The sequence below is a fragment of the Channa argus genome, chromosome 12 (genome assembly GCF_033026475.1).
Source record: "Channa argus isolate prfri chromosome 12, Channa argus male v1.0, whole genome shotgun sequence".
NCBI classification, from domain to species: domain Eukaryota; kingdom Metazoa; phylum Chordata; class Actinopteri; order Anabantiformes; family Channidae; genus Channa; species Channa argus.
In genome coordinates, this window is record NC_090208.1 from 22334564 (window position 1) to 22352240 (window position 17677).

Sequence of the window (17677 nt, forward strand, 5' to 3'; positions counted from 1 at the left end):
ATGACAATAAAAACCACTTGACTTGACTTGACTTTGTTTCATCAGACAAGAGAATTTTGTTTCTCATGGTCTGAGAGTCCTTCAGTCAGGCTGTCATGTGCCTTTTACTGAGGAGTGGTTTCTGTCTGCCCATCCTACCATACAGGCCTGATTGGTGGAGTGCTGCAGAAATGGTTGTTCTTCTGGAAGTTATTCCTCTCTCCACAATGAAATGCTGGAGCTCTTTCAGAGTGACCATCGGGTTCTTGGTCATCTCCCTGACTAAGGCCCTTCTCTCTTACTCAGTTTGGCCGACCTGCATTTACAGATGATAGAGGCCACTGTGCTCATTGGGACCTTCAGTGTTGCAGAAATGTTTCTGTACCCTTCCCCAGATCTATATCTCGATACAATCCTGTCTCGGAGGTCAACAGACTTGGACTTCATGTCTTGGTTTGTGCTCTGACATGCACTGTTAACTGTGGGACCTTATATAATCATGTCCAATCACCTGAATTTCCCACAGGTGGACTCCAATCAAGTTGTAGAAACATCTGAAGGATGATCAGTAGACACAGGATGCAACAGAGCTCAATTTTGAATGTCATGGCAAAGGCCATGATACTCATGTACATGTGATTTTTGCAAACACTTCAAACAAAATTCTTTCACATTATCATAATGGGGAATTGTTTGTAGAATTTTGATGAAACGTTTTATCAATTTTGGAATAAGGCTGTAATACAAAATGTGGAAAACGTTAAGCACTGTGAATACTTTCTGGATGCACAGTAAATAATATTAGTATATCAGTAATTTCTCCTCTCATTTCTTACTTCGATATTTCAGGATACTAAGGCATATTCCATCTTACCCTGGTGCCTTCCTCCCTGTTTAAGCCAGTACTGCTGCTGCTGCTCCTCTTCTTCTTCTATTGATCTTCTTTAAAGTTTATGGCAGTTGATATTTAAAATCTTACATTACTCCCACTTTCTGTCATCTAGTCTTTATTGCCATCCAAATACACAATCAGCAATTATCATTTCTTAAAAATGTAATGGAGGACAAGGGTCAGCATGTTCACTTTGAGCAGTCTGCAGCTACACAGCTCCATACACAGCAGAATGTGAAAGAGAAATGTTGGAACTATACAAATGTAATGTTCGATAAAAGTGCAAGTATTGGCCTAAAAATTTAAACCACTAGATGGAAATAATGTTTCGTTGGTTTTGGTATTTATGTTGTTGCTGACTGGTGTATAGACTGGATGTAGATCAATAATTCAATCCAAGATTGTTACACAGACAGCAGTGATAACATTAAACAGGCAGAAAAGAGTTGTTGTAGTAAATGTGACATTAATATTCATATTTATTACACAAGACTTTAAAGTTGTTGTAGCTTAAGACAGATTTGCTTAAAAGTATGTTTGGTGTTACTAAACAAACTGTGATATATAAGTGATTTATGTCTCATTATCTTTTTAAATACATAATTTACCTCATAACATGTTTGTGTATATGAGAAAATGACCAAGTTAAAGAAATTAGTCAAAATGTTGAGGTGAAAATTACATTTCTAAAATTAACACTAAAGTTTATCAATTTTATGGAGAATACATGATTTTCTTGATTCTCGTGACTTCGGTGATTTATTCTGCAATTTACTGTAAACTGCAGTTTTCTTTTCCAAGAGACCAGGTAATTCTTAAAGCAGAAGTTAATGCTTTTAGTTAAGCAAAAGAACAAGGGTTGTACTGAGGGGCTTCATCTGCATTTATGAGAAAATATACACTGCAATTTTAAAGAAATCATGTGATCATTAAACCAAAAGTGAAAGTGTTTCACTAAGCAGAGTATAAAAAGGGCTGCACTGAGGGGGCAGCACTGGTGTATGGATAGAGCTGCCTCCGGTTTCTGTCTCCGGTAACAGGACAAATACTTCAGCACAGATGGTGAAAAAGTAAAAGAAACCTCTTCATCAATGGTGAGTTGTTCTCTTCCTCTTTTTTTTTGTCAGTGATTGCCCCGGTTTGTGCTTGATGGAAATTACCTGAAAAGCAGAACAAACAACATTGCTTCCTTCTTACGAACTGCCTGTATAATCTGATGCTGCAGGGCATTTCGTACTGTGAAATATTAGGAACTTGACATCTTGCAACCTAAAGCTAAGCCTGCCACGTGCTGAAGCAGGCAAATATAAAAGTTTTTTGTCTTGGCTCTTGACCGTCATTTTTTCCCAGGGTGGACAAAGGACAAACACACACACACACAAACAGATGAGGAGGGGGGGAAAGGAGGGGAAACATAACAAAATAAATAGTGCACATTATTGTGAATGCTCATGGTTCAGATACCCGGAACTTCCTATGACCTAAATAAAAATTTATTTTTTTAATTCCTTTCTATTCTTTCTTACATCTGATGAAATGGTAACACTTCTCATAGAACTTTAAAGTTTTCTCCTTGATTTAGATTTTTGCCTTGTACCTCATTTGTAAGTCGTTGAGGATAAAACTCTCTGCCAAGTGACTAAATGTAAATGATTGTTTTTGTGTTGGCGGTGGTGCAGTGGTTAGTGCTGCCGCCTCACAGCTTCCTGTGTGGAGTCTACATGTTCTCCCCGTGCTGGCGTAGGTTTCCCCCTGGTACCCTGGTCTCCACCCACAGTCTAAGAATATAATGAATGGATGAATTTCTTTGTGTTAGGGCTTTGTGGTATTTGTTCAAACTGCAGTCAAGCAGCTAGAACTGTGCTCTTATGTATTACACTTGGTACATGGAGCCTTATAGACTCTTTCTTTCGTTCTTTTCAGTTACAAACTGCTTGAATAATTTGGAGGCAGTAAAGGATCACTGAGAGTGTAGTCAGATGGAGGTAAACAGCAGGCTTATAAATTCACAAAATATATGAAACACTGTGATAAGCTACTGTGTGAGATGATGGGTTGATTTAACACATCTGCAAATGTGTATTGTCCTCATTTATCAAGGGGTTCTGAGGATCCTCCATTAACACAATGATCTGATTGCAAGGCTGACTGTCACCACTCGGATGCCAATAATGGAGGTTAGTTTTTCAGTCTAAGTAGCTGTATGTAAAATTATTATTATCATTTACATTTTTTCTATTGTTTTTTCCACAGCTCTTTGCCCTCATGTGAAGAAAACAGTCTATAATATCAAGAGTGAGTCAGTTCCTACACACTTGCAAACCCCTGCTGGTGAAGTGGGGAACTACATTGTGACTTGTTGCAGAGAAGGAGAAATTGTGCATCAGACAATGGACCTGAGGCCAGATGTTCAAAATTCTCTTCAGAATTCCGAAGAAACAAAGAGTGAAAATATGAAGACGTCTGCAAACACAAGTAAGTAAAAATATTCTAAGAAGTAAAGAAAATCATAAATTAAAACTATTTCCCCAGAAACAACATCCATTGACTTTGTGAAACCTTACAAATCCATAATGTTAAATAGGAAGAGAATGGATGAACACAGACACATGCATCAAACACACAAACAAATAGTTCCCTTAATAATTATGTTATTTAGTCCTTTAAATTTCATAAAGCAGATTTCAAGTAAATTATTTTCTTGATGTGATCATCTCAGGACTTGGGAAGATGGGAAATCAGCCTGACTGCACCATAATATTATGTCAACCAAACAACTGAAAACCATCATAAAAGCCTGTTTTTTCAAAAGCTTCTACATTTAGTGCTTAGAGTTTAACTTACCCAGCTGTTATATAAAGCAGTTGCTCATTATCATTTTCCTTTTCTGTTATTTATTAATATTATAAATAATATTATAAATAAGTATTTCTAAGTACCTGGGTTACAGCTACCATGTAGGTTTACAGGGATAGTATGCAAACTCCACACTACCAGTCCCACCAGCTCCCGCCAGCTACATCCTCCATCGGTGTGTGAGTGATTATGAGGGTGAATGGGTGAATTAATGGGTGAATGAAGTATCAAGGTAGTAGAAGAATTCTCTACTGTTTAAGTACAGATAATTTACACAGATAGTGTAAATGGTTATGGTACTTTGACTATGCAATATCGTACATATGATTTACAAGTAGTTTAGGGCTTTGTCAGAAATAACCCCTCACTCACTATATATTGCACTGTACAGCGTGATCACCATTTCTATAGTAGTGTCCAAATGTTGTGTATAAATCTATGCACTATATAGTAAACTTAAAGTATCCCACAATACATCAATAAATGTACCATAGTGTACATGGCATGTACACTTTTTGCTAACAATCCCACAATGCAATGTTCCAAATTTAGAGATGAGCAAATTACTGTTGTGGGGCTCAAACAGCTTTAAATGATGACGCAATATGAGAACCGTTAGTAAGTGTCCGAAATATCGATTAACTTCTCACTGTTGAGTGAATTACTAAGTGTACATGATAGAGGGAACAGTAACTGAAAGAGTACGAGTTACAAGAATTTACACAGTCATAAATGTTGAGTATTGGGAAAGTCATCAGAGCCATAGTTCAGGCTGGACCCTAACTCCAAAATGTCACTGTCTCAATATAAATATTTTACTCCAAAATTAGGCCTAAAGATTCCCTGATCTACAAACATACTTTTGAAAAAATTGGGTAATGATAGTTTGAAAACCATATCACATGGTACAAACATGAATTATCAAGTAATTCAGTCAAATGTTGCAATAAATAATCCACAAATAATCTGCTTCCTCTGCCTCACTGCTTGTCCCTGTTTCTGTGAATCCTAAATTCTCTCACAATAATTATGCTTTGAGACTATATTAGAGTAACAATTCTATCTCTGCGGTAATTAGATCATTGAATATGAGTAGATCAGTGAGTTTCTGTTTGTGTTGAAACCGCAAAGGGACATAATATAAGTGGACAGTACTTTCTCTTCCACTTACGCAGGGGTGTATATTGGGATTTTAGAGAGATATGTTCCTATTAAGGCAACATATTTTATGGGGAAATCCTTGTATATTGTAAATATACAGTCACCTCCAACATAATGGTTGTGTCTCTTTTTAGGGTCTTTTACCTGTTTATCCTGTTTGGAAGAAAGAAAAACCTCTACCCACTTGCTAACCATGTAAAACACGGTCAAGAAATATCTGTTGTGGCATAGTGACAGTTCAATGAAGTCAATCATCCAATGTTATAAAGACCAATGAAGTGGTGGGTGTCCTTGCAATGGCATTTTAATGGCACCAGAGCCATTATGTGCTCGACAGATTATGTCTCTTGCAGTACTCAGCTGCATATGCTGAAAATAACAAATCCTAGTGTAACAGTGAGTATCATACAAACTTACTTTGGAAGTGTGATAAATACCATGAGCTCGCTTTGCATACAAATGGAAATAAGAATTGGGTAAATAAGGTTTAAATCTGGGCCCAGCCATGTCACTTTTTGAAGTGTTGCACCCAATTTCTTTCACAGCGTTTTTCAGTCACATACCTGCTAGGGACAGGATGTTTGACAGGTCAGGTTGTAGCTTCAGTTCCTGTGGGAGAGAAAGTTGAGTGAGGTGAAACATTTATCTTGTTGTCGCTGATGCTTCTGCAGCAGCATTTTCTGCTGAATTTCCAGAAATTACATCTATAGTTAATGTTAGAGTCACATTTAACAACAGATATTTGTGTGGACAACAGGATAACATCTGATGATCTGTAAAAAGAAGAAGGTGCAGTTGGAGGTCCAGCTGATGTCATAAAAACCCCTTTGTCTCCAGAGACAACCATAGTCGTTAACAATGCCAAACACGAGTTTTTTCTTTGGCAAATTTACCGGCTTCAGTAAGAGCTGTCAGCTCACCAGCTTGTGCAGACAAGTTAGAAGGTAGTTTATCACTAGAAATTACGTTTTGGGACAACTGCAAACCAACCTGACTTCTGCCAGTTTTGACATCTCAGGAATCAGAGCCATCAACCCATAACTCTATGTCAGCTTTTAGGATTAGCGTGTCAGTGAGACCAGATCTGGGAGTACAGAGGGTTTTCAGTACTTTAGTGCAGTTATGAGGATCTCCATGCTCCTCTGTGAGCAGAAGAATCGCAGGCTTCAACATATTAAATCTTTTCACAGTAATGTTGGGCTTTTCATGCCATATATCAGAATAGCTAAACCCATCATGTGATGCTAACACAGTTTTTTCTGCTGCAGCAACAGCTCTGAGACAGACAGGGAGACCTGCTACTACTGGATCCAGCTTTAATGATAAATAAGCAAGAGGCTGTAGTTTACAACCGTGAGATTGGCATAATACAGAAGTCATGTTCCTGGACTGCAAACTGAGTGAAAGACAGATTAGAATTAGGGAAACCTAATGTAGGAGCTACAGAAAGTATTGCCTTTCAGGAGCCAAAATGATTTCTTCATATGCAAAAGATATTTACCATGCACCACAGCAGGCAGGGAAGTTTCACGCAGAGAATAATTTGGGATCCACTTTCTCTAAATTGGTGTCACGCCAAGAAAAGTCATCATTGTTTTTTTAGTAATTGGCTTACGAATATTTTCAATTGCAGCAATTGATTTTCGTGACAATGTTTGTGTTAGGAAACTGCATTTTAAAAAGACTTACTTTATGGCCGGAAGAGCAGAGTCCAAACCTGGATTCACCTTATTGAACTCAGACAAGACAGGATACAGTGTTAGAACAATCTTTTGGTCTATATACTCTGGTTCTGTCTGTTTTGTCTCCATCTGTGTTTTCCCTTTAATCATTCTACTCTCCCTCACAACGCAGTCATCTGTCCACATAACAAATACCTTCCAGTCAGCTTGGAACAACTCATTTGTTTTGGACAAAGACTTGTGCTCTCCTCTTCTGTTTCCAGTTTAGTTGTCCAACCGCTGATTCCTTTTTAATAAAACCCCAATTCCCACTATTTATTCAATTGATTAAAACTGTCTTTATACTGGGTATTATACTACACATAGGGGCGGCTATAGCTCAGTTGGTAAAGGCAGTTGTCCACAGACCACAGGGTGAGTGGTTTGATCCCTGGCCCTGGCTATATGTCGAAGTGTCCCTGGGCAAGACACCGAACCCCTAACAGCCCATTCCCCTCCCCAGCTGTGCAGTGCAGAAATTGAGGAGGGTTGTGTAAGGAAGGGCATCCGGTGTAAAACCTGTGCCAAATCAACATGTGGACAATGATCCGCTGTTGTGACCCTGAACTCACTGGATAAGCTGAAAGGAGAGTAGTAGATACTACACTGCCATTTCGTCACATGTTGAGTTGGTTCAGTTGGTAGAGTGTGTCCAGGACAGGTGATTACTTCTCTTGTAGTACCCAGTACTGTTCTCTTGTAGGCAGTTCTCTGGTGCGACTATGCTATTGTCTTTCCACCTACCCAACACATTAGTGAGTTATATACAGCTCTCTTACCTAGTTCTGGTCAGCTTGTGTTTCTCCTTTGCTACTTTACCACTGTATTTTGGTCCATATCGGTATCCTCAGGAGAACAGCTTCTTGACCCATAGGGAGGAATCAGCTGTTACTGGTGGGCTATCAGTTAATTTACTTACATATAATGTTGTAAGATCAATAAAATAAGCAATTGCTTGAAAATAACAAGCATTTTTATATCTACAGAGACACGCATGCAGAGTTTTTTGGAGGATCTGGGGCTGGAGCAGAACTACACAGAGAAGCTGTCACTGAGCTCAATACTTCAGATTGATGAGAAGATCATCACCGATGAACCTGCCAGGTGTAATTCAGATCTTCCATGGTATTTTCTAAAGAAATTGATGATGGTTAATGTGACAGCTAGAAATGTGAAATGGACATCAGTATGTGAATCAAACTGTGATGTTACATCAGAGATCACAGAGTTAGATTTGGATGATCTGTTTGACTCTTCAAACTCAGGTGACATAAACCCCCTTGACCTAATCACTGCTCTGTTCCTGTGTTCTGATGGGTTTGTACAACAGGAAATGTCACTCAAAATGTCCATGTGTCAGTTTTCTGTCCCTCTGCTGCTTCCTAATTGTGACACACCACAGTGCACACTCATGCTCTGGGCCATGAGAGACATTGTTAAAAAGTACAGACCTCCGTCCCTCTCAGAGTCCAAGGGCTTTATGGAGGACAGAATAGTTCTGTCTGAACTTCCAATGATCTCTTTTGTGAGGCTGGGTGAGTGCTCTTTGTCTAAGTCAGAGATCCTCAACAAGCTACTGAGTAATTCTCAGCAGTACCATGACACATTTATTCACCGTAACATGGAATGTGGAGACAGTCCAAGAAGAATATCCAATGGACTGACTGAAATTACTTGGTACCTTCCTTGTGGAAACAAAAACATGGATGTTTTCAGTGAACCAGTAGCTGTAGCTAATCTTCGTGGAGACATTGCTTCATTTGAGACACAATACTCATTTTTGTGTCAGACATCTGCAGCAGTTTTTGTGTTTTTTGACAAGTTGGAATCTGAGTTCAAACTGCTTAACAACAAGGCACAAATCTTCCTAGTAGTTAACGGTGAAAGCAAACAGATTAATTTAGATGTCCTTAAAAAGGTAGCAACTAACTTGAGCTTGGATAAGAAAAACATCATTATTAAGACAAAGGATAAAAACAATGCAGATTTTGTCAAAAAATTGAAGGAAACAGTCAGTGATGTGGTTGAGAACACAAGGATGAAGATGGGAATAGAGCAGATGGCTGACATTGCTCATGAACTGGGAATCTTAGTTGATGAAAAGTCTACTGAGTGTCAGACTGCCAAGAATAATGCAGATAACATCACTGTAAAAATTCAAGACATCCTTAAATACAAAGAAGCTGAGCTTCCTCTGCAAGGTCAAATATGGAAGGAACTGACAAACCTGGAAAAAGAAGAATTTCGGCTTCGGAAAGTTGGCTCTCAAAATATTGAAACATACAAAGGTGATCTTAAGACACAAAAAGAAAAACTTCGGGACAAACAGAACTCTTATGACATGTCAGATGCAATGACGTGCTTCATAAATGCAATATCAAGTCCAGGAATAGAGAGGTGTTACTTCCTCAAATGGATGCGAATGAACCTCGATAACCTGTCTCGAGAAAAACTGTCTGGCCTCAGGGAGCAGTACAAGAAGAAGGGCAACAATTCTGAGAACAAAGAGGAGATTAAAGACATTGACCGACAACTCTCCAACAGCTCACTGGGGACTGAACACTTCTTCCGTGAAATGGGTCAAATCTACGAAGCTTCACTTTCCCTTCCAGAAACAAACCCATCACGTCAACAGCTGCAGCATCTGCCCAAACTCTGTGCAGGATTGATGCTTGATGGATTTCCCCTTGAGCTGGTAGACGGAGATGCCTCCAACATACCTCTCACATGGGTGAGTGACGTCCTCTCTCAGCTCAATGAGCTGGTGTCTCCTAAGAACAAGATACTGGTAGTCACAGTTCTTGGAGTTCAGAGCACAGGAAAGTCCACTCTCCTCAACACCATGTTTGGAGTGCAGTTTGCAGTCAGCAGTGGTCGATGCACTCGAGGTGCCTTCATGTTGCTCCTCAAAATCAATGACGACATTAAAAAAGTACTGAACTGTGACTTCGTGGTGATCATTGACACTGAGGGCTTAAAGTCACCAGAGCTTGCACAGCTGGATGATAGTCATGAGCACGACAATGAACTTGCAACACTTGTAGTGGGTTTGAGTGATATCACCATTATCAACATTGCAATGGAGAATTCAACAGAAATGAAGGACATCCTGCAGATAGTTGTTCACGCTTTTCTCAGGATGAAAGAGGTCGGCAAAAAGCATAAATGTCAGTTTGTTCACCAGAATGTGTCTGATGTTTCGGCCCATGAGAAGAACTTAAGAGACAGGAAACTGCTCCTGCAACAGCTAAATGAGATGACTCAGGCAGCAGCCAAGATGGAAAAGAAAGAGGATTACAAGAGCTTCACTGATGTGATGGAGTACAACCCAGACACTGGGAACTGGTACATTCCTGGACTCTGGAATGGAAACCCACCAATGGCACCAGTCAATGCAGGCTACAGTGAAGCTGTATATGAGCTCAAGAAAAACATCATTCAACTACTGGGAAATTGTGAGTCATCTGCTAATAATGTCATGGAGTTTACAGAGTGGATGAAAAGTCTGTGGAATGCAGTGAAGCATGAAAACTTCATCTTCAGCTTCAGAAACAGTCTAGTGGCTGATGCATACATGAGACTCTGCACAGAATCCAACAAATGGGAATGGGAATTCAAAAAAGACATGTACACCTGGGTTACACGTGCTGAAACAAGAATTTCAAATGTTGGTACAGTTGCTGCAAAATCTGCCAAATCTGACATTAGAGAACTTCTGACATGTTTAAAAACTGAAGCCTCCACATTGCTGGCTGAATGGGAGACAAAGCTTCTCAAAAATCTGACAGATTATTTCAAGCAAACAGAAGGTCATGTGTATCTGGTTGAAGGATACAGAGAGGAATTCTCAAACAGTGCAAAGAGCATTCGACGAGACATGGAGAACTCTGTGTTTAATCAGCTCACAGCAGCAGCAGAGATCAAACAGGGAATGAGAGAAGTTGAACAAATCAAGGAGAATCACACAAAAGAAATGGTAAAAGCAGTGTGTGCACTGATTGATGAATGTCGAAAGAAAAAAGTCCAGATGACAGAGGAAGAGCTGGACAAAGAATTTGATAAAATGTGGAATGAAACAGTGAGCGAACTGTCTTTTTCTAAACTGAAGCCCACAGATGTCTTCACCTGTGTGTCCCACTACCTGAGACAGAACCTGTCACATAAGGGGAGTCATACATGTGAATTGCTGAGTAAAAAGAGTCTGAAAGATTGTGGACTAATGCCTTTAAAATATACAGCTGAAGGATTCTACAACCAAACTAAACACAAAATCAGCAAGTGGTTAAACCTTCAAGATCACACAATGATGGAGCAAAAATTGGCTGACAGCATCATAGCTGCTTGTAAACAGGCTGTAAATGAAAAAATGGAAAGAAAAACCAACTACCATGACACCTACATCCAGGAGATCCTGCACATGATTGATGAGAGGCTAGAAAACCACTTAATGCATGTTAAGAAAAAAATTGAGTTTGAAGTTTCTCTAAAACTGCACATTTGTGGATTTGCAGCAAGAAAATTTCAGCAAATGCATGAAAATTTTCTACAAGTGAATGATCCTTACAGATGTTTGAGTCAGAATAAGGAGACGTTTCGTGCTAATTTCAAAGATGTGTTTGATAATGAAGACCAGTGCCAGAAAAAGGCAGAAGAATTCACCAACCAATGCTTGAAGCCTGCAGTTGAAGACTTTATCAACCGTTTTCTGGGTTTTGACATCATTGGAGAAATGCTGACACTGCAGAAGTTCAGCACAAGAATGTGGCTCCAGTATTCACTTCTACAGGATCTGCTTGCAAAGGATACATTTGAAAACTATCTGAGCTACATTTCTTCATATGAGGAGTTTGTAAAGAAACAAATACTTGACCAAATACTGAGCCACTTCTCAAATGGCTCTAAGATGCTCAAGTTTGAGGATCAGCATCTTCAGTCGAGTATCAGCGGCATAAACAACGCCATCAACAAGGCTAAAAGGAAAAGTTTTAACAACCTGAAGACATTTGTTGAAGATATGTGCAAATACCTTGGTCATAAACTGGTAATTTCCCAGGATGCTCTTGGTGCTTTCATGATCCTGAAGAAGGCTGACCAGGAACAGTTTGCTCAGTGGCTCACAGAGTCTGTGAATTTAATGGCAGAAAATCTTAGAGAGCAGTTTAAAAAATCAAACATTGAAAGGAAACTAATTCACCTGCGTGTGAAGCCTCAAAATGAGATTTTCACCAATCTGATTGGATGTGGTAAACAGTGTCCATTCTGTACAGCTCCTTGTGAAGCAGGAGGAGCAGCTCACACTGAGCACTGGGCTTCACTACATCGACCAGAGGGTCTGGGTAGATACAGGTGGGATGAGTCAAGAAAACTTGTTACTGACATATGTTCTTCCTCTGTGATCAGTGATGCACGTTTCCGTTGTAGTGCTACAAAATATGAATGGCACCCATACAAGCAGTACAAAGAAATTTTCCCAGACTGGAAAATTCCTCCAGATGGGAGTCTTGAGGCATCAGACTACTGGAAATATGTGATGGCAAAGTTCAACAAGGACTTTGCAGAAGAATATGGAGCAGAACCTGCTGAGATCCCTCCAGCTTGGAAGAAGATCACAAAGACACAGGCAGCAGAGAGTCTCAAAAAGTCATTTTACATCAAGTGAGAAACTGCATGATCCAGAATCACAATTGTACAAACCCTCTACATTGATTCAGAATCACCTGACTTAAGATATTATCCCTTCACACAGACATTCAACAACTACAGCTTAAAGAGAAATCACAGTTACTATACAAGTAACCAATGTATAAGATGATTTTATTCTGTCAATATTTAGGACAAATGCTAAAAAACATGATATAGGATTCTTTTTTGGATTTAAAATGGTTGCTTTCAAAAATCTAATTTCTACATTATTATTCAGTCTATTTCAACATGTAAAATATACATGATAGAACAATGTTTTTCTCACATAATTGAGTGTAATATGTGTTGTTCCTAAGCTAAAATTTAAATTCTGTTTATTTCACAGAAGCATGATAATTAAGTCTAAACAAAGTTAACATTATAGATGATAACATTGTCATGAACCAAAATGTTTATTTTTTTTTATTCTGAATGACTTTTATTTCTGTAAAGTATCTAATGCCAAATAATATGTAAAAATATGTAAAAAGAAAAATCAAAAAATAAAAAGGCTGGTTATTCCATATGTGCTATTGTCAGCATGTATACAGTAAAGTACTTACTGTTAACCCTCTATTGAATGTGAGTGTGTTTATGTCACTGCTTATGTATATGTTCACATTTTGGATGTTACATGAGTCTTTCTATGCACCAGTCCTCTGATCCTCAACCTTTAAATAACCTCAGTGATGTTCATGTGTTCATCTCAGTTTACTTAAATGTCTTCAGTTTTCAAATGTACTGAAATAAGGATAAAGTGAAATTCAGCCCTAACTGCGTGAACCAAAGAGCTACACTGAGTCACTTGTGGTGACACAGATGAAATCACAGACAAATAAATACACTGAGGATTTATTATTAAAATTGTTATTAGCCCAGCAGATAAACGCATGTGTGTGTGTGGAGCCAGAACGATGCCGGCCCTGAGGACAGCAGGACGTCAGCTTACCTTCTGACTTGTCCCCAGTAACAGTACAACAGTTTTCATGGATTTCAATTTCCACTCCTCACATCACAACTATGTCCCCTGTTCTTGGCAAAGAACATCACACTACATTCTGGTTCCCAAAATAAGAAGTTTATTGTAACAAAACCAAGGCTAGACAACCAAAAATAACATCATCAGTCCCATCAGTGACGTGTGTGCATGGATGAGTGAACTTAAAGTAACATAAAAAGACAAAACTACGACGCAAGGAAAGGTTGAGCGACAGAGAGCAGGCCAGACGGCAAGCTGCTTGTCTCCAAGGGAGGCCAGGGTTTTATAGAAAGTAGGACACTGGGCCCAGGTGTCCTCAACCACAGTAACTGACTCCACCTCCAGTGTCCTGGATGTGATTTTTAGTTAAGAAACTTTATTTTTCCTTCTAATCGCCTGCGTCTTGTCCTTTCCATTCAAGACAGTGTGAGGAAGAAGAACATTGTCCCCACATTTGTGATTTCATTACAAGACGCAATGCAACCATCAATCTGATCCAGAGTAGAAGTTTTCATAAACGGTTTGTTACCTTTTAAAAACATTTTTGGTATAAATATGCTCCAATATCTTATTGTAAAAAGATAAAGTTGAAGCCTCCTGCGAAGTCAAATTCAGAGAAAAAGAGATGTTGAGGGAGGCTGACCCTTCTAACCAATCAAATATTAAAAAAAAATCAGTTTTGCTGAATTTCTATTACTGGATGCACTTTCCCTACTAAAGGATAGTGTCAAAGAGGCCAGAAAAATGGACATTGATGGTAACCTGATAAAGCACAGTAGACGTTTGCTTGATGGCATGTCCTTGAGCACTGAACCACATCTTAGCTGCTCCCTTTGAGTGTTGGCCAGCTGCATAGTGTTTCCACTTCCTGAGCTGCTGCTGGTAAAATCCTGTGACTGAGAAACAAAGTTACCACTCTATTGCTTATCTTATGATTGAATGATTATTAATGTTTCACTTTACAAAGACTCCTGGATTCTTGTAGCATGTTTTAGTGACAAAGAAGTAAACAAATATCAAGCCAGTCCAAGATGAGAAGAGCATAAAATAGAGAGCAGTGGTTTCCTGCACTTCAGCAAATAAGTTTAAAAAAAATAAAACAATTTAGTGAAATACACTTAGTCAGATGAGAATATTTAGCTGAAACATGTGTGTGTTCAGTAAATATGTTGCTTAGTATAAAGACTGAATTGAAATCATTAATATCATCTGCAGCAGGTCTAAAGTTTGAGACACTGACTGCAGATGAAGGGAACGATCTTTAGTCATAACTTGTTAATATCAGTTTTCATGATACGAAGCCTGAAAAAACTGAAGCACCTTCAATACCAACACTTTCTCTATTCCACTACTTCAATTATCACAGTTATGGCAAAGCTGGACGCAAGTGAGGAGACTGAGAGGGACTGACTAAACAAAACTCATGTATTGGTAAAAATTCAGTGATTATCAGAAAGCCTCCTAACAGAAAAAGAAAAAGGCAAATGGCAGGTAGTGAACGCTGAACAAAAGGCTAAACACAAACTATCAACTCGACTAAAACACCAGGGAAACTAACTTGAAGAAAACCAGACAGATCTAATGTCGACAACCGGAGTGAAAAATAATTAACCAAAATAACACTAGTGAAAACGGCTGAGAAATAAAATAAAACATGGATGTGAAAGATAAACTGCTAAACCAAAGGGAACACACTGGAAAAGACTAAGGAAACTAACAGAAACACACCAAACCTCAGACTAAAAGCTGCTTGAGACTAGAGTCCAATTCAGGAGAGACAGGACTACTCAGGTCAGGTTAACCAAGAGTTCGGTGTGTTGACAAGGGGAAAGATGATGAGGATCTGGCAAGGAATGCTGAGGAAGGTTGGACCTAAATCCTGACTGAGGGGAACAGTCAGTCCCTCAGTGTTTAGTACTGAATACTAACCCTGCTCTGTTGTGGGGTATTTAAACATGGTTCACATTCACAAAAAATAAATAAACTAATTAAATGAATAAATCATATTTTGCATTTGATGTTACTTTACACTATTAATTCACTATAAAGGGAAAACATTTACTTTCCTTCACATTTATTTTTCTGTATTTACAGCTGTAATTATTATACTGTTGAAGATATTAAATTTAAAATATACTGGGCTTACAAAGAATGATGCATTTTATATCTGTAAAATTATCTCCCTCAAATTACTGTATTATACATGTGTAACTTTACTTAGGATTTCAAGGTACGAGGATGGGGCAAGATACAGAAACAGTGGACTTTAGATGACCATGACGATGAAGAACATGCTTTACACATGTTAAGGGGTGGCTGTAGACCAGTGGGTAAGGCAGTCATCCACGGACAACAGAGTCAGTGGTGTGGAAGCTGGCGTGGAAGAAGCTGGACTGAAGAGTTCTGGACGCTGCCCAACCAGCACAACAGACCTTTGGGAAGTTCTGCTGAAGGCTTGAGAGGAAATCACACCTGCATATTTGAAAAAAAAAAAAAACTGAGCAGTAAATAAGCCACAGATTTGTCAGTCAGTTATTGCTGCAAAGGGCAGTTTTTAATTAAAGTAAAGTTTAACATTCAAATTTGATTTGACCATTATTCTGTGTTCTATGCTTAAAAATTAATTATTATTAATTTTTTATGTGTTTTATGATTCATTTACAGCTATTTGATTCAATAAAATCAACAAAAGATCATAGAAATACAAAAGTGTTTTGGTGTTTCCAAACCTTTTCTTGGCAGTGTATGTAATATAATCAGAAATCCATCTCTCCATAACATGTCAGAAGCCTTCAACATAAAACAGCTTAGCAGCAACAGTCTCTTTGTTCACTTGTGTTCTCCTTACTTCCTCGTCTAAACACAGTACAGGATCCATTGTGCTCCTTTCCCCGAATGCCCACTTTGAAATGCAGCCAATAAACCACATTAAAGTGCTTTAGCCTCTCAGTAATCATTCATTCTATTAGTTTACAAACATGTAATGATAAGACAATTACTCTATAGTTTGATGGCTTGCTTGCATCTTTATTTAGGTTTCTTGATGAAACAATTATTGCTTCCTTCTCCTCTCTTACCATACAGTGCATCCAGAATTAAATTAATTATTTTCCTCAAAATTTTACAATCATTACCCCATAATGACTGATGTTCAATCGGGTTAAAGTCTGTTCTCTGGCTACGCCCCTCAAAGACATTTACAGAGTTGGAACCTGGAACAGGTTTTCATCAAGGTTGTCTCTGTACATTGCTGCATTCATCTTTCCCTCGATCCTGACTAGTCTCCAAGTTCCTGCTGCTGAAAAACATCCCCACCACTGCCACCACCATGCTTCACTGTAGGGATGGTATTGGGCAGGTGGTGAGCGGTGCCTGGTTTCCTCCAAACATGACGCTTGGCATTTAGGCCAGAGAGTTCAAGCTTTGTTTCATCAGACCAGAGAATTTTGTTTCTCATGGTCTGAGACTCCTTCAGGCAGGCTGTCATGTGCCTTTTACTGAGGAGTGGTTTCTGTCTGACCACTCTACCATACAGGCCTAATTGGTGGAGTGCTGGAGAGATGGTTATTCTTCTGGAAGTTATTCCTCTCTCCACAGAGAAATGCTGGAGCTCTTCAGAGTGACCATCGGGTTCTTGGTCACCTTCCTGACTTAGGCCCCTCTCTCTTGCTCAGTTTGGCCAACCTGCATTTACGGATGATGTGCTCATTGGGACCTTCAGTGTTGCAGAAATGCTTCTTTACCCTTCCCCAGATCTGTGTCTCCATACAATCCTGTCTCGGAGGTCTACAGACTTGTACTTCATGTCTTGGTTTGTGCTCTGACATGCACTGTTACCTGTGGGACCTTATATAATCATGTCAAATCAACTTAGGATTTCAAGGTACGAGGATGGGGCAAGATACAGAAACAGTGGACTTTAGATGACCATGACGATGAAGAACATGTCAATCATGTCAAATCAACTGAATTTCCCACAGGTGGAATCCAGTCAAGTTGTAGAAACATCTCAAGAACGATCAGTAGAAACAGGATGCAACAGAGCTCAATTTTTAATGTCATGGCAAAGGCCTTGATACTCATGTACATGTGATTTTTGCAAAAACTTCAAACAAATTTCTTTTAGATTATCATTATGGGGTATTGTTTGTAGAATTTTGAGGAAACATTTTATGCATTTTGAAATAAGGCTGTAACATAAAATGTGGAAAAAAGTTAAGCACTGTGAATACTTTCTGGATGCACAGTAAATAATATTAGTATATCAGAAATTTCTCCTCTCATTTCTTACTTCGATATTTCTGGATACTAAGGCATATTCCATCTTACCCTGGTGCCTTCCTCCCTGTTGAAGCCAGTACTGCTGCTGCTGCTAAAAAAATTCTCCAATGCAATTACCACTCCACA

At 38.9% G+C, this 17677-nt stretch overlaps 1 protein-coding gene across 2 annotated transcripts; it reads left to right on the forward strand.

Annotated features, from left to right (window-relative positions):
- The first annotated feature begins 1557 nt into the window (after positions 1-1557).
- Positions 1558-13887, forward strand: LOC137137503 (up-regulator of cell proliferation-like). 2 transcript variants are annotated; one of them, XM_067523837.1, is made up of 5 exons: positions 1558-1965; positions 2795-2856; positions 2972-3048; positions 3125-3346; positions 7596-13887. In XM_067523837.1, the coding sequence occupies exons 4-5, from the start codon at positions 3262-3264 to the stop codon at positions 12266-12268; spliced, it is 4758 nt and encodes a 1585-aa protein (XP_067379938.1). In that variant the 5' UTR covers positions 1558-1965; positions 2795-2856; positions 2972-3048; positions 3125-3261; the 3' UTR covers positions 12269-13887. The 2 variants fall into 2 exon arrangements, with proteins under 2 accessions (XP_067379938.1, XP_067379939.1); XM_067523838.1 differs by lacking the exon at positions 2795-2856 and having other exon boundaries at positions 1856-1965.
- Positions 13888-17677: the final 3790 nt, after the last annotated feature.